The sequence below is a fragment of the Equus caballus genome, chromosome 14 (assembly GCF_041296265.1).
Source record: "Equus caballus isolate H_3958 breed thoroughbred chromosome 14, TB-T2T, whole genome shotgun sequence".
Classification (NCBI taxonomy): Eukaryota; Metazoa; Chordata; class Mammalia; order Perissodactyla; family Equidae; genus Equus; species Equus caballus.
Genome location: NC_091697.1, coordinates 69,722,285 through 69,745,477, shown reverse-complemented (window position 1 = coordinate 69,745,477; position 23,193 = coordinate 69,722,285). Strand labels below are relative to the sequence as shown.

The 23,193-nt window shown below is 35.2% G+C and overlaps 1 protein-coding gene across 5 annotated transcripts in view; it reads left to right on the top strand.

The window, feature by feature from the left end:
- Positions 1–23,193, top strand: part of DMXL1 (Dmx like 1) — a 137,916-nt gene that overhangs the window by 34,903 nt on the left and 79,820 nt on the right. For all 5 annotated transcript variants that reach the window (XM_070233202.1, XM_001504549.7, XM_003362834.5 and 2 more), the window contains 12 exons: positions 308–374; positions 1,669–1,847; positions 6,794–6,983; positions 8,270–8,438; positions 12,482–12,694; positions 14,786–15,039; positions 15,151–15,835; positions 15,922–16,043; positions 18,470–18,559; positions 18,640–18,742; positions 21,448–21,567; positions 21,859–22,080. In XM_070233202.1, coding sequence (XP_070089303.1) covers positions 308–374; positions 1,669–1,847; positions 6,794–6,983; positions 8,270–8,438; positions 12,482–12,694; positions 14,786–15,039; positions 15,151–15,835; positions 15,922–16,043; positions 18,470–18,559; positions 18,640–18,742; positions 21,448–21,567; positions 21,859–22,080 — 2,414 coding nt within the window. The remainder of the gene's footprint in view (positions 1–307; positions 375–1,668; positions 1,848–6,793; positions 6,984–8,269; positions 8,439–12,481; positions 12,695–14,785; positions 15,040–15,150; positions 15,836–15,921; positions 16,044–18,469; positions 18,560–18,639; positions 18,743–21,447; positions 21,568–21,858; positions 22,081–23,193) is intronic.

Genomic DNA, 23,193 nt, shown 5'->3' with positions numbered 1-23,193 from the left:
CTCTTTCTCACATATTAAGAGAATGAGGGTGTGACTCTTTTTCTTAAGCTTTAAAGACTGGTAAGTCATTCCTTGGATGATTCTTATGTGTGGATATTCTTACATAAAAAATAACTTTTATATTTAAGTTTTATGTTTTTAAATTTATTTTACATTTATGACATATGCTTAAAAGTGAGTATGCAACTTTTGTTATCACAGAATTTTCTATTATTTGAAGCAAATTGCAGAATGTAGATTAGAGAAGTAATATTGCATTCACTTATTTTTTTTCTTGAAAATTATTCTTTATCTGTTTAATTTACAGAACTGCTTCCCAAGTTCATTTAATGAAATTTTCACCAGATGGAGAATTTTTTGCCACTGCTGGGAAGGTAATTTGTGAAAATGCTATTGCCAAATTGTATTTATGGTTTATTTTGAAACTTCAAAAACGTTAACTGGCTTCATTCTTTTGCTTATTTAAGTTGAACATATTTTCTATTAAAAATGTTAAATAGCAAAAAATTGGCTAAATATAATGTTAAAGGCAGTATGGTATAATTGAAACACCACAGACTTTAAGGTAGATCTGAGTATAAATCTGCCATTTGTCAGCTTTTTGATCTTGGACAAGTTAATCCCTTTGAACCTTGGTTTTGTCATGTGTAAACTTAAGATAAAACACCTACCTCATAGGTCATTAATCATAGGATTAATTTAGACAGTATATGTAAAGTGACTGACACAGTATGTTGCATGCAGTATACTGTCATTAAACTATAGCTACTATTTATATTAATTATCTTTTAGCTGGCAGCTGTATTAGGCTGTATTTAAAGTGTAAGAATTTACAGACTTTCTAGAAAGACAATTGTAACCATTTTCTTCGTATTTACCTGTTGATTTCAAAACAATTGTATTTCCTTGAAATTATTTTATTTCTAATCATTGGTTCATAAGCAATACATGCACAACTAATAGTCTGAAATTATTGTTCTCATGGCTCAAAGCCTTCTGCAGACTAGGAATGTGAGATGCCCTAAATCCTCAGTGAGGTTTTTTTGGGAGAGAAGTGGAGCTGTTTATTCTGATTGACTTTACAGGTGGGAATGCAATTACAGTTTAAGAGCAGAACCTGGTACATTCCAGTCTCCCTTGTTCTTCCCCTCCCAAATTAGGAGATGCAATTTTGATCGTACTTATGATATTTTATATAGTAGTAGTTGTTAACTAGTTATTATCATCGTCAACATTTTTCTTTGAGCACTCCTATGATAATTCATGAAAACTGTCCTTTATTTTTAAAAATTAGCAGCCCTTGTAAGTCTGCTAGTGGTAATGCTTTCTTATTTGATATTTGGCCCAGTGGGAAAGCTGAATCCTTGAATTCATCTTTCAGTCTTTTCCTTAATGTCTCCATTTTCCATAATGTATGGTAACTAGCATTTTCCTTGAACCAACCTTTGCAAAATACACAGGTTCACACACCTTAATTCTCAAAGCACAATTAAAGAATACTAATAAAAAAGTATCAGAATCAGAGATTTTCTTCTCATTTCCTCTATGCCCAACCCCTCCTCCCATCCCTAAGTTTCTGTGGTTGGGGAGAGAAATCTTTTTTTGCTATTTGACGTAATCTTTAATTTAATTCTGATCTGGATATTTTTCTATTTTTTTTTTCCTTAGGATGATTGTCTTTTAAAGGTATGGTATAATGTAGAAAACTGGCGGACAGCTGTTACCTCTCCAGATAAAAGTTCAGAAAAAGAATCCCAAGGAGAAATTGACTTTTCTTTTGTATATCTGGCCCATCCTCGAGCTGTGAATGGATTTTCCTGGCGAAAAACAAGCAAATACATGCCTAGGTCAGTGGATTGGTCGTTTTCCCCATGTATTAAGAGAACGTTATCTTTGTGACTTAGACTGCTTTTCTCACTTTGAGAATGCGTAACCGTAGGACTTTTGCCTGTGAAGATTCAAGTAATATTAGGTAGTCCCTGGCTGGCAAACATCTGGCCATGAGTCAACTATGATTGACACTGAAGAGGAGAGCTGTGTGAAAGGATAATTTACTTTCATATCAGATGTCTTAAGTGACAAAGTTGTGCATCTTTTTCTTCTCTGTGTATGTATCCGGTTCTTTTGTCTCTTAATCATTCTCCAAATTGTCATTTGCATGCACTTTTTCACATTTCACTCCTTTGTCTTGTACCCTCTATGCATATCTTCTCTAGTTTCCTTTTTTTAAAAAAAAAATCAAAGCAAACAGCTTTATTGAGAGGATATACTGTAAGGCCTCAAACATTTCTTTAACTGCACCCAACATCCTTTTTTTTTTTGAGGACGATTAGCCCTGAGCTAACTACTACCAATCCTCCTCTTTTTCTGAGGAAGAGTGGCTCTGAGCTAACATCCGTGCCCATCTTCCTCTGCTTTATATGTGGGATGCCTACCACAGCATGGCTTTTGCCAAGGGGTGCCGTGTCCACGCCAGGGATCCGGACTGGCAAACCCTGGGCCGCTGAGAAGCGGAATGGGCAAACTTAACCTCTGTGCCACCGGGCTGGCCCAGCACCCAACATCTTTGAGGAAAAGAGAGTGGGTTAGTACACTCTGATGCCCTCAACTAGGTGTTAGTTCAACCTACACATACGTGCACAAACATATCTGTTAGTGCTTCCTTTCTTTCATGTAGTCTTTGTAAGAGTTGATGTCCCATTGAATTTTTGCCTATAATTAATAAGTTATAGAGACCTATTACTTAAGTATAGGTAGAAATCCCTTTTTGTTCCACATGGCTATTTTCAATGTGACCAGACCATGTAGGAGCAGTATAGTTTTTCCCTTACCTTTTTGTCACCTGAGATGTCTTAAGCTGATCTGTGGTAGTTTACCTGGATCATTTGTTAACTTTAGTTTTGCTCTTTTTTTTTTTTTTTTTAAAGATTTTATTTTTTTCCTTTTTCTCCCCAACGCCCCCTGGTACATAGTTGTATATTCTTTGTTGTGGGTCCTTCTAGTTGTGGTATGTGGGACGCTGCCTCAGCGTGGCCTGGTGAGCAGTGCCATGTCCGCGCCCAGGATTCGAACCAACGAAACACTGGGCCGCCTGCAGCGGAGTGCGCGAACCCAACCACTCGGCCACGGGGCCAGCCCCTAGTTTTGCTCTTTTTTGAGCCAGCAGAATATACCTAGATTAAAAAAAATTTAATTTTTTTTAGTATTAAGACTGATTTTTTTTTAGAGCAGTTTAAGGTTCACAGCAAAATTGAGGGGAAAGTATAGAGATTTCCCACATACCCCTTGCCTCCACACATGTATAGCTTCCCCCATTATCAATATCCCCCACGAGAGGGGTACATTTGTTACAATTGATGAACCTACATCAACACATTATCATCACCTAAAGTCCATAGTTCACATTATGGGTCACTCTTCATGTGCATTCTATGGGTTTGAACATATGTATAATGACATGTATCCATCATTGTTAGACCTAAGTTTTTGGAACTATTTTCTATTTCAGTAGATACTATTCTTCCTACCTCAGCCCTCCAATCTAACAAAGCTTAGGATTAGGACACTCTAGGAACAGTAATGGTTCTGCTGTTAGAAGGATTTGTCAGAGTCTTTGGGCTAAAGGAGAATGGTGTGGACATTCTATATTGTCATCAAAAGCACGCTCACCCCAGCTTCACTTTGAGAACTATTGCTTTAGTACCTCTGAGACCATTGCCCATGTATATAAAAATGTGTTTAGAATAGAATGAGTTGTGGCATATGTTAACTCTCATTTTAAGAGTTACAAATGATCTCAATAAAGATAGCTGTCATCACAAACTGTGAATCTTTTGGAACTATTTAAGATTACATCATTTCAGAGACTGATTTCTTCTGATATATCCAAGTGTTTTCCTTCACAGGTGGTTAGACCACCAGAATACTAAAAAAGAGGCTTATGAATTTGTGTATCTTCTGAGAGCGGACAGTCACATCTGGTCCTGACCTCGTTCACTCAGTTTTGGGGAAAGTGATCACAGTGGAGGCACAGACAGATGCCTTAAACTGGGCCATTATGAATGCTGATAACAGCAATAAGGCATACTAGGTTTTTTTTTCCTGCTTATGTTCATTTTATCTCTGTCAACTAAATTCTGCAGTATAGGGAACTATGTAGAGAACTAGAATTCTCTTTAGTTATGACATCTTTTTTTTTTTTAAAGATTTGAAAACTTTTTTTGTCTTTTTCCTTTTTCTCCCCAGAGCCCCCCAGTACATTGTTGTATATTTTTAGTTGTGGGTCCTTCTAGTTGTGGCATGTGGGATGCTGCCTCAGCATGGCTTGATGAGCAGTGCCGTGTCTGTGCCCAGGACCCAAACTGGCGAAACTGTGGGCCGCCAAAGCAAAGCGTGTGAATTTAACCGCTCGGCCATGGGGCTGGCCCCAGTTATGACATCTCTTAAAGGTCTCCAGAATTTCATTTTTGGATCCATGTCATTTAAGAACCAGCCAATCTCCTTGAGCTCTTCCGGTTTTCATTTTTGTTTCACCAAGTTCCTGCAGTTATATAATGGGAATGCTGACCCTTTCTTATGAGAGAGATCCCATTAAAGACCATTGCTCTTTCTGATATGGCATCTTCACCAGGCAATACAGGTGCTTTGTTTTTTGCATAAAATTAAGATAACCAAATGGTAGTACTTTATGCAAAGGGACTGCTGGCTTGAGAGAGAAGAATTGGGAGTGTTTGTTATGAGCATATACTTCTTTACCAATTAAAAATTGATGAATGTAGGACAGGTTGGGAGGTTTGGATATCCTTGAATAACTTCCAAAAGTTGATTCTAGATAACTGGTTTAGGCTGTTGTTACATCAAGATAGGATAGATGTTGTGAAGAGAGAATAAGATACCTTGAAGAAGAAGTGAGGAAGGGAGATATTGCCAGAGAAGTGCCTCAAACAGATCAGGGTATTTCTTCCATGCCCTGCTTATGTTACCTGCCAGCTGTTTGCACTGGCTATCCATAAGGCTTGGTATCCTGAGGAGAGTCACCAGGGGCCACCCACACTCAATGGTCAAAGCCCTTTCCATGCTTCTGAGCTGTGCACCTTTCTTGCTTGCTTTGTTGCTCTTACCTAAGTTCTTATGCCTTTTCTGATTGCTATCTTTTTAGCCCTTTAGTCTCCTACCTTCTGCTCTTCCTTTATAAGCCTTCCTATTCTGCCAGTTACTAATTAGCACTATGAACCTTGAACTTTCCATATTACCTTTTGATATATTTTCTTCTGTTTCTATTTGCTTACTTTTAATCTCATTGCCACTGCCAGTGTGTATGTGAATGTACTAGAGAGAAACTATAAAGGGAAGGAAGAGGGGGGTAGGTGAGGGAGGGGGATAGAGAAAAAAGGGAGAAAAAATGAAGGAGGAGGAGGGAAAGGCACGAAGATGAGGAAAGGAGAGAGAAACAGAGGATTTGGAAAGGAAAGAAGAGCAAGGGCCCTAGAGAGGTGGGGGAGGTGAGGGTCAGAAGGAGGAGAGGTAGAAAGGGAGGGTGGCCTGGAGCGGCAGAGAAGCAAACAATTGTGGGAGAAGGCAGAAGGAGAGAAGCCCAGAGAGGGGGTGGAAAGGGGAGAAAGGCAGGGGAGTAGACAGAGAAAGTGGGGTGGGGAGGGAGGGAGAGAGGTGAGAGAACAGAGGGCGCAAGCTGAAGAGGAGAACAAGACAAAATATGCTCTTCTCCATTTTCTTCCCCTTTGCTATTGTTTTTTTATAATCTGGTAGATATGTTTAACAAAGTGACTACTACAGAATGTTTTTATTTCTTTAACTTACTGAGTTACTTGATAGAAGCCTTCTACTAATTGTTCTTTTTTTAATCAGATATGTTTGAATAAGTGTCTATTACAGGATATTGTGACTTCTTTTTCTTTTTTTTAAAATTTTCTCAGTTACCGGATTGAAGGTAGTCTTTGTTGGTAGAGTTTCAGCCTTTGAGCTCTTGATGCTTACGAGGTTTATTAAGATGCATGTAATTGATTTTGCTTTTATTTTGTGGAGTGGCAAGACAGTAAATTCACTGAAAGTCAAGAATGACTAAGGAGGGAGGTGGCTAGTACTTATTTTATCATGAATTTTCTATTTTTGCACTTCCCTGCTTTTGGCATATGTGAGGCAAGGAGAGAATAAGTGTACTAAGTAGTTGCTGTAGCTTGTTTGTGACCAATATGCACGGAGTATTTATTTTACTAATTAGTGTGGAAAGTAAAAGTCAATTTTTGATGTTTAGTGTAATTGAACATGGACTGGTAGTACAGATTCTTATTATTTCCTTAATATTGAAAACAGGAAGTCATCTAAAAATGATTTATCTTTGAATGCTTTGTATGATTATGGAACAGCTAGTTTTCAAATTTTGGAGAGTATTCTAAATGAAGAACTATGAAATAATTCAAATAATAGCCATCCACTGAATAAATCAGATAATTTTAATAGAAGATGTTGGTTTTTTTCTTGCTTATTAATGGAAGGATTATGACATCATCTCAGTCTATTCTTTAGATGTAAGAGGAATCTTATAAGAACTGCTGAATTCTAGGCAGAAAAGAAATAGGTTAGCAAGCATTTGCTGTGATGAAATCAAATACCCACTCAGTTGTAATGGTTTTGATTAAATATGTTGCATAAATATATATTGACATTTTCTTCATTGGAAACTTAGTCTGTGCATTTAAGTAATTATAGAAACATTGTAGAATGTGATAATGTTTGAAATTTGTGTTTTTGCCTCTAAAATCTTTTTATTCCTTAGGGCTTCTGTATGTAATGTACTGTTGACTTGCTGCAAAGATAATGTATGTCGTCTTTGGGTAGAGACATTTTTACCAAATGATTGTTTGTTATACGGAGGTGACTGCAACCATTGGACTGAACCAATTAATTTAATAAATAACTTCAAGAGAAGTGTTTCCAGTAAAGAAAGAGTTCAAAATGCCTTAGATGTGAGTGTTTTGTTAAGTGTTATTTTCTACAAGTTTTAAAATCTTTTGTACATTGCCTTTTTTGTAACATTCATCCTAATTAATATTCAAAGTCATATGGATAGTTAGAAAAAAAATATGTGACTTAGGAAAACAAGTCTCAGAAAATTTTCAGTTTTATTTGGTTCAAAAATTATTCGTAAGGATTTTGCCTAGAGCATAAAACTACCTATAATTATGAAGTTAATCTTAGGTTAACTGATGATAACAAAAGGATGATTAAACTTGACTTAGCTAAAATAATATAAAGTAAATTAAAATTAAAATCTGAGAATGCAAAGATTTGACTGGAAAATTATTTTTTCTTTAGAGTTTAGGGTATTTTGCCCTAATTACGGAATGACTGGAGTAGTTTATCAGATTCTGTTCTACTTTTATCTTTAGAACCCCCCAGAACTTGGAGTATTTATTTTACTAATTAATGTGGAAAGTAAAAGTCAATTTTTGATGTTTAGTGTAATTGAACGTGGACTGGTAGTACAGATTCTTATTATTTTCTTAATATTGGAAACAGGAAGTCATCTAAAAATGATTTATCTTTGAATGCTTTGTATGATTACGGACAACTGTTTTTCAAGTTTTGGACAGTGTTCTAAGGGCTCAGAATATAATTAAACATATATTGCAGGGAGACTCAACAACCAGTAGAATGGTTATGTGTAATAATAGGTGAAAAAAGTCCTTGACTAGGAATCTGAAGACTTCTTGTTCAACTTTTAGATGACCTTGCGTTCTGTATAAACTATTTTATCATATGAAAGATGAGAATAATAATATTTGCACTGTCTTATGTGTCAGATGATAGAATCTCTTTGAAAATGCTTTGTAAATTATGAAATATCATCCTAATGTATGATGGTAATATTATTCAATGCCTTGTGGCCATAAGTAGTTAACTGTGGATACAAAGAGAACAGTGTACTTAGAGACATCATTGTCCACAGACCCATTATTGTAAACTTTTTTTTTTACATTCACCAAATTAGAAAATAAACCAAATAAAAATTGCAGAGTATTGTGTGATGGTTAGAAGAAAAGTCAGACAGTTTTAAGTTCTAAGCTTATCCTTCAGGTTTCAGATTTGCTGTACAAAAATACTGAAAGACGTTTGTAGGTATAAACTCATCAGAAATAGGATATATATAATGTCTACCAATCGTTATGTCACCTATATATATATATATATATATATATATATATATATGCTTATGACAGTATAGGCATTAGTTTTGTTTTTATTCACACAGGTAAATCTGAGACATTTTCGTAGAGGTCGGAGGAGATCACTTGCGGTTGTAGCACATACCGGATACCTGCCACATCAGCAAGATCCTCATCATGTCCACAGGAACACTCCACTACATGCCAATGCACTTTGCCACTTTCATATTGCAGCCAGCATCAACCCAGCCACGGGTAATAAATCACTGTTCAAAAAGTGTTTTTGGAATTGAGTAAATTGATTTTATAACAAATAAGTTAGACTTTTAGTTTCTGAATAAGTGAAAAATTGGAGGGGGCTTTTTTAGCTAACTTTTCATTGTAGCCAGCTCCTGGTTACACAAAAAGACGTTTTTGTTTCCTTGTTTTCTTTTTAAGGCTGTGATTTGGTTTGTGATTTAAGATCTTGATAAGTTGAGATTCTTTATTAGTTTATTCAGAAGTTGAGATTTGATCTAATACTTAACGTAGAGGTTAACACCACAGAGTAGTATTTTATAATTATTATATAGTTGTTAAAATAAAACCAATGTGTTTAGTAATTGTTCTTTAGAGCCATTTCAGGAAAAGAGCAGAAATATGTAGAAGTTATAACTGAAAGAATTAAGAAATTTATCTCTATAGTCAAATATGTACTATTAGACAGATTGAAAGATCTGGAATATCTAGCTGTATCATTCTAGTAAATATTTTCTGTGAGTTTAAAAACCAAATGGTCACAGTTGGAACATTTAAGGTGGAAACTTAGAATATTACTGGGAAAAAAATGTAAACCAATATTTGCACATGATAAATGCCGTCTTTACAGAAAGTGAAAAGTAAGAGCCTCCTTTCACCTCTGTCCCTCCGTAGTCCTTCTCCCCAGAAGATAACCACTAGTGATGAGTTTTTGTATATTTTGGGATATTCTTAAGTGTAAATTAAGCATAACTTATTTCCATATAGCACATTGGATTTTCACTATTACATTCTTTAAGGAACATAGCAATAAATATGGTCTATTAGTTACTTGAGTCAAAGTGAGAAGTGTTCCAGTAAGTTAAAGTGTAGAGATACTTGTGGTAGGAATGAAGAGTATTTGCTGATTTTCTTAGATTTTGTTTGGTTAACAACAGTCCCAACTCTGAAAGAATCCATGAGCCAAGAAAATATAAAGGGGAGAATATTGAATTAGTTTTATTAAACAGTTTTATTGACTTGGGAAATAACTATTACCTTTATCAAAAGACATATGTTGACAGTGGTTATAAGACCCAGAGACAACTCTAAGTTCAGTGGAATAATTTTGAAAGTCTCTGCTGAGTAGAGGACAATATTTTGAGAATAAAGCAAGCTTGAATTCTTACTTTAATAGAAAAGGCTAAGGGATTATAGAAAAAGAAATCTTAAATTCCAATGTTTCATCTCCTTGACTACCTTCCAATAAGGAAAACTCTAAATCTTTTCTTTAGTTTATAGGTCCCTAAGGAAAATCCATACATGTAGAGCAAATCAAAATAATATTAGTAGCATCTAGATTAGACCCTATGGAGAATTCATTTCCCTAAATTAGATCTGTTGGAATGACCTTTCTCAATGCTCTATTTCTTACTCAAGGCCTAACTTTCAAATTTGACTTTGCTTTTTTGCCCATCAATAGAAATAGATACAGGAGAGGAGCTTGGAAGAGCATGTTCTATGAGTTCTAGTTCTTATAGCCTTTCCATGAAGATTTCTCATAAAAAACAACTTTAGTCCAATTCTTTGAGTGAGGTCAAGAGACAGAAGAAATGTGCGTTTCCTTTTAGCTAGAATGCTTCTGCTTAAAGCCAGCATTAGTCTTTCCTTTTTGTGTACTTAACAGCCAGGCCTGTTGTCTACTAGTGGCATTGTTGATTTCTTTTGAGTTGATTGTAAGTTGAATATCAGGAAATCCTACCCATTTGGATTCTTGGGGGCACTCTTAATCCCTGGCACTACACCTAGGAATAATGGAATTGGCAGTGCGATTCCTCAGAGCTTTTTTTTTTTTTTTTGGAGAAATTAATGTCTCATTGGTCCTCTGTTATTATTTTTTTTTAAAGATTTTATTTTTTTTTCTTTTTCTCCCCAAAGCCCCCCAGTACATAGTTGTATATTCTTTGTTGTGGGTCCTTCTCGTTGTGGCATGTGGGATGCTGCCTCAGCGTGGTTTGATGAGCAATGCCATGTCCGTGCCCAGGATTTGAACCAACGAAACACTGAACTGCCTGCAGCGGAGCGTGCAAACTTAACCACTCGGCCACAGGGCCAGCCCCCTCCTCAGAGCTTTTATTGAGTGTTTAGTCTGTGGCAGCGTAGGAACTGGAGATAGTAGTAGGAACTGGAGACACAGTGGTGATCAAAACAAGTGTGATCCTTGATCTCGTGAAGCATATAATCAGGCAGGGGATAGGTAAATATTAATCAAGTAATTATACTGATGAATATATAGTTATAAACACAGCTCTTGGATTGGATATATCTGTCAACTCTTAGAACTTGCCTCCAATAGAAGGGACAGGGAAAAGGTCCTTTCCTTTACTGTTCATCCACTATAATACTGGGTTTTTCTTAGTGTCCAACAATATACACATTGTTTGAACAAATAATTAATTCAAATTATTTATCTTTCCCTTAAAAAAAACAGTAGAGGGGCTGGCCCCGTGGCCGAGTGGTTAAGTTCGCGCGCTCCGCTGCAGGCAGCCCAGTGTTTCGTCGGTTCGAATCCTGGGCGCGGACATGGCACTGCTCATCAAACCACGCTGAGGCAGCATCCCACATGCCACAACTAGAAGGACCCACAATGAAGAATATACAACTATGTACTAGGGGGCTTTGGGGAGAAAAACGGAAAAAAAAAAAAAACCCAGTAGATTTGTTCTGGGGATAATTGTTTACATTCTTTGAATCCGTTTCAGCCTTTACTGTTCAGCAGACACCAGCATGGGCTAGATTTAGATTTGATTTAATATGATAGACACATTTTTCTTCGCCTCTATTAATTAGGGATTATCATTTGTCACAATTTGCTCTGAATTTGTACTTTTGTGTACTTAATTTAGCAATTATATCAAAAGTAATATCAAAGGACAGTTTTTTTTAGCTGAGTTGGTTTGTCTTGAATGCCTTTCTTGACTATAAAAAGGGAACCTCAATTTCAGTCTTGATGTTAATAAATAAGCAGTATCCATCTTAGAATTAGATGAGTAGGTCATTTAAAAAGGTAATATGTGGGGGCCAGCCCCATGGCCGAGTGGTTAAGTTCACGCAGTTTGCTTTGGTGACCAGGGTTTTGCTGGTTTGGATCCTAGGGGTGGACATGGCACCACTCATCAGGCCATGCTGAGGTGGCATCCCACATGGCACAACCAGAGGCACTCACAGCAAGAATATACAACTGTGTACTGGGGGCACTTTGGGGAGGAGAAGAAGAAGAAGAAGAAGAAGAAGAAAAAAAAGCTTGGCAACAGTTATCATCTGAGGTGCCAATCTTTAAAAAAAAAAGTTAATATGTTAGTCTATTAAATAAAAAAGAAAGTTGTTACTATTGAGAGAAATATATCACCAGTTCCTTTGACATCGTGATTATGGCATTTTTCGTGGTAGATTAGGTTAAAATATATTTCTTGCCAATATTTGTGTATAAATTAAGAAGACTTTCCTATTTACATGTCTACAAATTATAAACATGTTTCTTTTATAAGATTTTATTTTTCCTTTTTCTCTCCAAAGCCTCCCAGTACACAGTTGTATATTTTTAGTTGTGGGTCCTTCTAGTTGTGGCATGTGGGACACCACCTCAGCGTGTCTTGATGAGCAATGCCACGTCCGTGCCCAGGATCCAAACCAGCGAAACCCTGGGTTGCCCAAGCAGAGTGTGTAAACTTAACTACTAGGCCACGGGGCCAGCCCTAAACGTGTTTCTTAGTGACGTTATTTTTTTGGAATTAAAGAAAACATATGTATGTATGTGTATATAAATAAATTATGCTATATGACCCAGAATATATAATTTTATCTCTTTTATAATAAGTATGTTAAATTTACCATTTAAGTCTGTTATCATTAATAATAATCATGGCAAACATTATGTTGAGAGTATTATTTCTAGGTTAAATAAAATGTATTGCAGAGGTTTAAAGGTAAGTGTAGCAGTCAATAATAAATATATGAAACCTGGATATTTTGTATGCTAAAATGATAGAAATTTTAATTGTGTTTTTTATTGTTCTTTATAGACATTCCACTTCTTCCTTCTATTACGTCTCTAAGTCTAAGTGAAAATGAAGAGAAGAGTGGGCCTTTTGTGGTACACTGGCTGAACAATAAAGAGTTGCATTTTACTTTGTCCATGGAAGTCTTTTTACAGCAACTTAGAAAAAGTTTTGAACAACCAGCTTCTGAGGCCAGTGTAGAAGACTCTAATCAGGCAGATGTAAAATCTGATGAAGGTAAAGCTTTAAGAAAGATAAAAAATGTAAAGTTTTGTTTAAAATAGCAAAGATTTTTATATTAGAGTAACACTAGGTACTGTCAGAAGGAAACTTCAAAATTGCAGTGGCATAATACAAATTTGGATAGCTCATTTAATGATAATCTAGTGTAGATATTCCTGTTCCAGGTGGCTTTCTTCCACGTGATGATATAGGGACTCAGGACTCTCCATACTTATGCTTCTGTCAGCCCCTAAGGCCTTGGGACTTAACGGACTGTCTGTGGACTAGCAGCGTTGGCATTATGTGGAAGCTTGTTAGAAATGCACAATCTCAGGCTCCTCCCAGACCTGCTAAACAATCTGCAGTTTAATGAAATCCCGGGGTGATTCCTGCGTACATTAAAGTTTGAGAAGCATTGCACTGGGGCATTAAACTCCTCTACATTCAGCCTCAGTCAGTTGGGGAGAGAGAAAGGAGAAGATATAGATGTTTCTCGATGACTTTGACTCAGAATTGGCACATATCACTTCTACTCTCGTATCATTGGGAAGAACTGGTCACAGGGCTCATGTAGTCCCTGACTGGATAGCCATTCTATACTAAGAACTGGGAAGCATGACTTTTTGGTGGGCAGCTAGCCGTCTCTGCTACAGTTTGTGGTTCATGAATGTTTTTATTTTTTAAAAGTTTTGTTTTGTTTTAATTTAAAGATTGTACATGCTCATTAGAAGAAAAATCAAACCAGTACAGACAGGTATAAAATTTCCATATCATTAAGTTTGATGAGTGTTCTTCCAGATTTATTCTTTTCTATGCTTATACAAACATATGTATACAAGCAGTTTTAAAAAAAAGTTCTACTGTTGGAGTTCATTTTAAACAAAAATAGTGTTATGCTGCTTGCTTTTTAAATTCAGTAATGGGCACTTTTCCATCTCATTATTTTTAACTGCTCCTGAGTATTCCATGTCAAGAGAAAACTTTAGCATTTCCTCTATTGATAGACATTTAAATTGTTTTTCACTATACTGATAATGGTATAATGATACATCTTTTCATCTGTGTGTGAATTTTTCTATAAGGTAGATTCCTAGATGTGGAATTACCAGAGTGTAAACATTTTAAATTTCAATAACTTCTGCCAAATTACCCTCTAGAAATGTTTTACCAGTTTATACTCCCTCTAAGTATATTCAAATATCCTTTTTTCACATCCTTGCCAACACCAGATCTTTTCATTATGTTACTTTTTGCCAGTTGATGGCAAAAATGGCATCCTGTTTTACTTGGCATTTTCTTAAGGCAAATTGAACAGAATTATTTTAGCCCTTCTGGGGTTTGCCTCTTCATGCCCTTTGCCTAGTTTTCTGTTCTTTTTCTTAATGATTTGTGTGTCTTCACTAATTTTTTAAATCTTATAAACAGTCTAAAATTTTTTGAGAGTCTCTTTTAAGAAAGGCTCTCTATTCCTAACCAGGAGTAGGGAACAGGATTTCTAAAATAGAGGTAAAAATATACATATTTACCTGTAAGTTTATTTTTAAATACTTATTGTGTTGAAGGAAATCTGGAAATTGGACACTATAAATGTATTCCTTTAGAATGATTTAAGATGTCATATCAGTTATAAGTGCACACACCTAGAGGATAGCTAGTGTGGCAGACTCAGATTTTGATAAATCTGATATTATGAAGAAAGTATAAATTATATTTGAATAATATATTTTAAAAATTCAGCCCTGAATTGTAGCCTCAATTCCACCTCTCTCATTTTACCATGAGCTAAAGAAAGGTCCAGAGAAGTAGTTTGTCTTACTTCTGAGTAGTTAATTGTGGTACATTTGGATTTAGAAACAAGTTTGCCTTTTTATGGTCCAATATTAGTCCTTCTGCCAATAATCCACTGACTTAGTCCTAAAGACCTTCTGATTACTGAGTTAACTCCAATGGCCTTATATTCCTGAAGCAAAGTTATTTTTAAAGGGGAGCCAATTTTCTTTTTTATATGAATACTATTATGTTTTTCATCTTGAATGTATTATGTTTCTTAATTTATAGTAATAGCTTGATTGTATTTACTTGGTTCATGAACACTTTTGCTTATAGAAACGGATGATGGTGTTGATGATCTGAAAATAAATCATGAAAAGAAGGAATTGGGTGGTGATAAAATGGTACCAAACTCAAGTTTTGTACCATTACCATCAGCTGCCATTGATCATCAGATTGAAGTACTTCTGTCTGAATGGAGTAAAAATGCAGACATGCTATTCAGTATTCATCCCATGGATGGTTCTTTGCTGGTTTGGCATGTGGATTGGCTGGACGAATACCAGCCTGGTATGTTTCGTCAAGTTCAGGTACTATTATTATGATCTCTGGAGAGCTACTTCTTGTTAAATGTGGGTACTGTTTTGGAATACTTCCTTATATAATTTCACACATTCTAATGCTCACTTTCTTAATTCTAGGTGTCCTTTGTTTCCAGAATTCCTGTAGCTTTCCCCACAGGTGATGCAAACTCTCTCTGTAAAAGCATAGTGATGTATGCCTGTACCAAGAATGTTGACTTGGCTATTCAGCAAGGGAAACAAAAACCTTCTAGCCTCACGCGTTCCACATCAATGCTTATCTCTTCTGGTCACAGCAAATCAACTAATAGTTTAAAATTAAGTATTTTTACCCCTAATGTTATGATGATTTCAAAGCACGCTGATGGCTCTCTGAATCAGTGGCTGGTCAGTTTTGCCGAGGAATCTGCTTTTTCTACAGTTCTCAGTATTTCCCACAAATCCAGATATTGTGGTCATCGCTTTCATCTTAATGATTTAGCTTGCCACTCAGTATTACCATTACTGCTGACAACGTCACACCATAATGCATTAAGGACACCAGATGTTGATAACCAAAAGCAGCCTTATGATGCTATAAATATTGAAGACTGTTCTTTGGCACAACAGAATAAAAGCACCGTTGACGTGGCTTTTCAGGACCCCAATGCAGTTTATAGTGAGCTTATTCTTTGGAGGGTTGATCCAGTTGGGCCATTATCTTTTTCTGGAGGTGTTTCTGAGCTTGCCAGGATTAATTCTCTTCATGTTTCTGCATTTTCCAATGTGGCGTGGCTGCCCACTCTTATACCCAGTTACTGTCTAGGTAAGCATTCTTATTTTTATTTAAGAAATTTAGATTTTTTGACATTCTCGCATAAGGGTTAAATTTTAAATGTAAATACTTTCTAGGTGCATATTGCAACTCTCCTAGTGCATGCTTTGTAGCAAGTGATGGACAATATCTGAGACTATATGAAGCAGTTATTGATGCCAAGAAACTTCTGTATGAGCTTTCTAATCCTGAAATTTCTGTAAGTAAATGGCTTTGAAAACTAAGTATATGATGTTTTTAGATACTTGATTCTTCTTGGGCGTGTTCTAGAATTGTGACATATAATTTGTAATAAATATGAGTATATTTTTTAGTTTTTTTTCACATTTGCATTGTACTCTTACTGTGATTCTAAGCTCCTTTAAAAAGAAACCATTTCCTTCATTCATTCCAAAAGTAGAGTCTAGTATCCTACAATATGTGTTTTTGTAATACTTCTTTGCTCAAAGATAAACGGGGACTATTAGCAGTATGATGTGGAAGTTATGTTGGTTCATTTGCAGTTTTTTCCAGGCAGGGGGAGCTGGAGTAACATTAGGAGTGGAGTTTTAATCTTATCCAAGAAAGAAAAAAGCTCTCGGCTTGGTTGCAACACAGGCCGGGGTCCATTCAACACTACTGCAAAGCTTTTTGTCTTATGATAGGTGGCACTTCTTCATATTCCCAACTAATAGCAACCCACCATTGTCTGCATTGTCTCAGCACATCCAGCAAGCCCGTTTTTCCACTGTTTCGGTTTTGTTGTTTTTAAATATCCCCAGAGGTAACTTTTAGCTATACTGAGCTTCCTGTTTAGGAGATTCAAGCCATCTCCTCAGCCGGCAATTAATCTTTTTGTTAATGCTCTGGTTACAAAATTACATAAGTGTCAGTGGTCTACTCCAATCCTAGTTTTTTCCCCTAAGTTATTTTTAATGTGTAGTTTTGCAGAATGCAGGGCTTTTCGAAACACATATGTAGTGTTTTGGTAGAAACACGTGTATTTATTGAGGGCTTTCTATTTTTTAGCACTTGTTTTAAGTGCTGGAAATTTAGATGTGAACAAGACAGACAAAAATCTGAGCTTACATTCTAGTGAAGGGATATAGAAAAAAAAGTAAAATATATTAATAAATATTATGGAGAGAAATAGTGTTGCAAAAGTAGTGGGAGTGCCAAGTAAGGTGCTGGTTAGGAAAAGCCTCACAGAAAAGATACCATTTTATTGAAGACCTGAAGGAGATGAAGGAGCTATCTATGTGGATATTTAGAGGAAGAATATTCCAGGAAGAGGAACAGACAGTGCAAAGATCCTGAAACCAGAGCATGTTTTGTATCTAAAGGAACAGCAAGGAGGCCATTGTGGCTGGAGCAGAGTAAGTGAGATGGAGAGTAGTCAGGGATGAAGTCAGAAAGTTAGCCTGGTGAGATCATATAAGGCCTCATAGAGCATTGTGGTAACTTTGGCTTTTACTTGGAATAACGTAGACACCATTGAAGAGAATGATAGAGTGATATGATCTGATTTAGGTTTTAAAAGGATCACTTTGATTGCTGTATAGAGTAGACATGAGTAGCAGAAGTAGAATCATAGAAACGAATTTAGGAAGCTATTGCAGTAGTCCAGGAGAGAGTCAAAGAGATTTAGAATGATAGTGTTAATGATAAAGACAATAAGAATTGGTTAAATCTAGATATGTTTTGAATATGGAATAATCAGGATTGGACTGGATATGGGGTTTGTGTGTGAAAAAGAGGGTAACTCCTAAGGTCTCTGTCTGAGCACTAGGAATAATAGAATTGCTTTGAGTTGAGATGAAAAGAATATGTAAGTAGCAGATTTTGAGGAGCAAGGGGATTCAAGAGCCTGCCTTTGGACATGTTAATTTTGAGATTCCTGTTTGACATCCAAGAGACCCAATAGGCTAATCCCTGGAGTTTAGAGGGAGGCCCAGTCTGAAGATGTAAAATAAGTAGTTGTTAGAATATAAATGTAAAGTTGTGGAGCGGGATGAAATCACTGAGGGAGAGCATATAGTTGGAAAGTAGAAGTGATAGAAGGATTGAACCCTGGGGCATTCCATTGTTAAAAGTGGAGTGAGTGTGGTGTATAATGGAAGCCAAGTGAAGAAAATTATTTCAAGGACGGAGTGATCACCAGCTTCAAATGCTCCTGATAGATCAAGTATGATGAAGATTGAATTTAACAATGTGACCTTCACTAGAGCAGTCAGGACACAAGTGGCTTAAGAAATCAGCATATATGAACAGTATGTCAACTTGTTAACTCCATCCTGCTCACCTCAAAATTAATGCTTAAAAGGCATTGAGACTTAGAACATTTCCACGAGATTGAAGTCAGTCTTCCACATTTATGGATATAAAATACTTTTCCCCCCTAACGGTTACCAGACATTGCTTTTGTTTTTCTCTGTGCCAGCTGAGCTGTAACTCTTATTCCTTCCTCTGTAATTCCTAGTAAGGTGTAAAGTCCTGGAATGTTTATAATGAAAGGGACTTGTGAACTAATTTAGCCCTACTTGAATTTATTATTTATCTATTATGTCTGAAATTTCACATTATTTGTTACTAATTATTCTTAATTTAATTGTTTAATAAAGGAGATATCCCTTTTTTTAAAAACAGAAATATGTTGGTGAAGTGTTTAACATCGTAAGTCAACAGTCAACAGCCAGGCCAGGATGCATTATTGCATTAGATCCCATTACCAAACTTGTAAGTATTATTTTTTTGGCCACTTAGCATTAGATAAATAGCATATATATCAACTTATGTTGGTATTTATTTACATTCAGCAAGGCAGAAAAACCCAGCTGCTTCATGTTTTTCAAGAAGACTTCATTTTGAATAACCTTGAGAAAAAAAATCTGGGAAAAGACAGAGTATTATTTGATGCAGGTAAGAAAGAATTTTTTATGTAATGAGAAATACTGTGTAGAGAATGTGAGGCAGTTAATAAAGATAAATTGATATAATGTTTCATATCATCTTTTTGAAGTTAACATGTTTCTATGTAGATTTGTGACATTATTTATCAAAAATGTCAGTATCTTTTTATTCTTAACCAGGAAATCAACATGAAAAAATTAAAGGAGTTTGTCAGCTATGTTTTTTAAAAAACATAGTAGAAGTATTTTTTATGATTAATCTGTGAGTGCTCTTTTTATAGATGGGGTCCTGCCTTAATAATTTGGATAATATGGACACGTGACCCTTTAGAAACCTACAACTTAAAGCAGTAACTTAAAACTTCAAGTTATAATTTAAAGACTAATTGTCTTTATTAATACTTTTATAACAGTTTTAAAATTTTATTAAACCCCTCCACTTGATATTAACTGTTATTTTGCATAAGGGAAAGCAGAGCAAAATAAAGCTAAAATCTCTTGGTCATCAGTTTCAATGACAAAGCCAAACCAAACTCAAAAATGACTTTCCTTATAAAGCAACCTTACGGTGTGTGCCTGTTGCTTTAAAAGTCAGTTACCAAGCCTCAGGTAATAGTAATAACTACATTCTGTGTTCACTGTAAATCATTTTTCTTACTTCTTTTTTTTTTTTTTTGAGGAAGACTGGCCCTGAGCTAACATCCATGCCCATCTTCCTCTACTCTTTTATATGTGGGATGCCTGCCACAGCACAGCCTGACAAGCTGTGTGTAGGTCCACACCTGGGATCCGAACTGGCAAACCCCAGGCTAATGAAGCGGAATGTGCGAACTTAAGTGCTGCGCCACTGGGCTGGCCCTAATTTTCCTTACTTCTCTCTTACATTATTTCTTTGTTCCACTTTTTTTCTATTTTTTATCTCCTTTGAGAAGTACACTTTCTAGTTCTGCACTTTTATGTTGATTGTCTAATTTTATGCCACTGCTTTCACTTAGTCTTCTGTCATTTTCCATGAGAATTCATGAACTGTACAAAAACACTTAAAGTGCTTTTGTAACCTCTGAATATAATATTGGAAAGATGCTAAAAAATGGTGAATAAAGATGTCAGGTACAGAATAAAGGGGTCGTTTATATCAACAAAATATTCTCTTTTTTCTTTTTATATTAAAATATTGATAAGAATATTAATATTGTTAATCCACATCTCTATCACTTTTTAAAGAAATTGCTCTCCTATGCTTAAGGTTGAGTTTTGCTATGATCTTCATCTATTCTAGCATTTTCTTTTCTATGATTCTTCAATTTTTAACTTTTTTTAAGTTTTTAAAAAAATATTCAGAGAATTCTTATACTCAAAAACTATTATCTTCATTATCAGGGTTTCCGGGGAGATACCCAAGGAGTTATGTTTTCATCTTATTTTACTCTAATGTCAAGAAGAGAAGAAATGTTTTAAAGATATTTTTGTTGTTGGGTCTTTATTTCTTGTTAGTAAAATTATCAGAAGTAGATTGATTTCTCTTCTTTTCTCTTTTGTTATAATCCTTATTCTTTCCTTCCTCTTCATTCTTGTAATGTAAATGCCTAACTTATCCAGAATGCATTACCAAAGTTATATTTTCATTTAGTCTCTTAACACAGTATGATTTCAGATATTTATGGTTATCTTTCTTTCCCAGAGTATTCCTTTGAAAACTTTTTTCTGATGCAAATTTGAAAAGATAAATTATTACAGTCTAGTAACAGTTGCTGTCTGATTTTTAAAATATATTCTTAGTTTTTATAGTATAATTTTTCTTTACATAATTTTGTACATAGTGAAGACTAGCTTATAATTAAGAAAACTTGGATTAAAGTCTGCCATTAAAAAGAAGTTCACGGACTGGCCCAGTGGTGTAGTGGTTAAGTTTGTGCACTCCACTTTGGCAGCTCAGGGTTTGCAGGTTCAGATCCCAGATGCAGACCTACACACTGCTCATCAAGCCATCCTGTGGTGACATTGCATATACAAAATAGAAGAAGATTGGCACAGATGTTAGCTCAGCACAGTCTTCGTCAAGCAAAAAGAGGAAGATGGCAACAGATGTTAGCTCAGGGCCAATCTTCCTCACCAAAAAAGAAAAGAAAAGTTCACTTTTTTTCAGGCAGTAATGAACCACTGATTTTATGATATATTTTACATAGGTGCATTTGTTTATTTTGAATAACTTGTGTGCTGTTTAAGTTCTGCAGTTTGACTAAGAACGATTTTCTTGAATAATATGTGGTATAACAAATACTTACATTTTGGTCCTTAGATAAACATCATTAACAGGTCATTCTATTATGGAACTTGTTTACTTGAAAATATGTTTGGCAACACAATTTTCCTCATGATATGTTCACTTAAAGTATCTATCCCATAGTTCCTATCTGTTCAGATGTTTCCTACTTTATATGTGAACAATGTGATAGTGATGACTTTAATATATGATCTTTTAAGTCAATTCAAAAATGACATTTAAGCATAGCATACATTTAATTGTTAAGATTTTAAGTTAATATAAATTCACATGGTAAAGAAGTTGATTACATTCTATAATGCCACTTTATGTTTGGAACTTTAGACAAGAATTTTGAATTTTTTTAAAAATTCAGTTATTGTAACTTGATATATTTAATAAGTTGTTTGTTTATCCATGTTAATAGTGAAAAATATCATTGATACCAACAGGCAGCTCATCTAATCGATTTTCTGAAAAATTCTACCTAATTGTAATAGAGTGTACTCAAGACAACCGTTCATTATTACAGATGTGGAATTTACATTTAAAATCCATTCCTGTCTCATTGGGTGAGTCTGGTGTTTTTTTCCCCCTGAACTTTAAGTAGGCTTAAATTAACAAATTATATATGGCTAGACAGTTCAGTACATATTTTCAAAGCTAGTCTTATTGAGTGACAATAATTATAGTTTATTCATTTAATTAAAAACAAAATGGTTCTCTGATTTTCTTGCTATAAAAAATCATATTGATATGTTTGCTTTTTATCTTTTACAAGGCAGTTTTGGATTATAAAATGTAGCAATTGTAATGTTTATAGGGTTCCCCCTGGTCTTTCATTCTTTTTTTATGTTTTATAGATGAAAAAGTAAATACTAAAATATCTGAAGCAGTTTGGCAGCAAGAAGAACATTATTCTTCTTCTCCAGAGCAGATCCTGTCTCCTTTTTCACAGAAGTATCAGGCTTGCAGAGCAAATCTCCAGAGTACCAGCAAGTTGACTCTGTCTTCAGAAATGGTTTATAGCCAAGAGTTGCACTTGCCAGAAGGAGTTGAGATAATAAGTGTTAAACCATCAGCAGGTTTGTAAATTTTGTGAAAATACACTCATCAAACTTTGTAATCCGTGAGTGTTTAGTAGGTGTTTAAAAATAGGTACAACTATCTCTTTTTAAATCCACACAGAAGCAAAAATGGAAGGAAGTACCCTAAATGGGAAAGTTAAATTTCTCATTATGTTTTCAGATTACCATGGCATTTGTCAGCCAGTTTAGTCTAAAACAAATTTTCATTATCCTTTTGTGAAGACAAAGTGAAAGTTTTTAGGGCAGAGATAATAACGAGATTGCATCTTATTTGCCAATTTTGATAATACTGGTAGTGGCTACCTGGAGCTGTGTGCTATGAAGGATTCTGAGTGTATAGTTTCTGATATATATTTATTATTCTTATCCTAGGGCATTGGTTCTCAAACTGTGGTCCCCAGATCAGCAGCATCAGCATTATCTGGGAACTTGTTAGAAATAAAAGTTCTTGGGCCGCACTCTAGATTTACTGAATTACAAATTCTGGGGTGGGACCCAGCAGTCTTTTTTAACAAGACTTCCAGGTGATTTTAATGCCCACAAAAGATCGAGAACCACTGTTCTGGGTATCAAGAAAAGCAAAATGAAATCCATCTTTTTATCATTTAATTCTTTTATTTTCATAGTCAAAGTGTGAGTTTTTGATCTTTTCTACTTCTCTGTCATTTTTTTGACTGATAACTTTGAATGCTTTTCAGATTGCCATGTTGTTATCAGGTGCTTAATCTTTTCTAATTGGTGAAATTAGTGGGAATAGGGATAACAGTGTTCTGACAATTTTTACACTCTGTTTCTTTGTATATTTTAATAAAAGAGGCATCAATGCAAGGAAAATTAAAGTTTGAAAAATAATGACTTTTGCAGTGACACAATTTTGAGAGCTGTTATTCTTAGCTAGAACAGTATGATCTTCACTACTGAATTCCAGTTAAAATAATATGGCAAATATACGAGAAACTGAAGATATTTCTAAAAGCAATCCTCTTATTTAGGCCCAAGTTGAATTTGTAAAAACAAAAGAAGTCCTAAGGAAAAACAAAAAATTTGTTTGTTTGGCAAAAATAGCATATGGTAAAAACTTTTTTTCCTCATCTTAAGAATTTTTTCTTT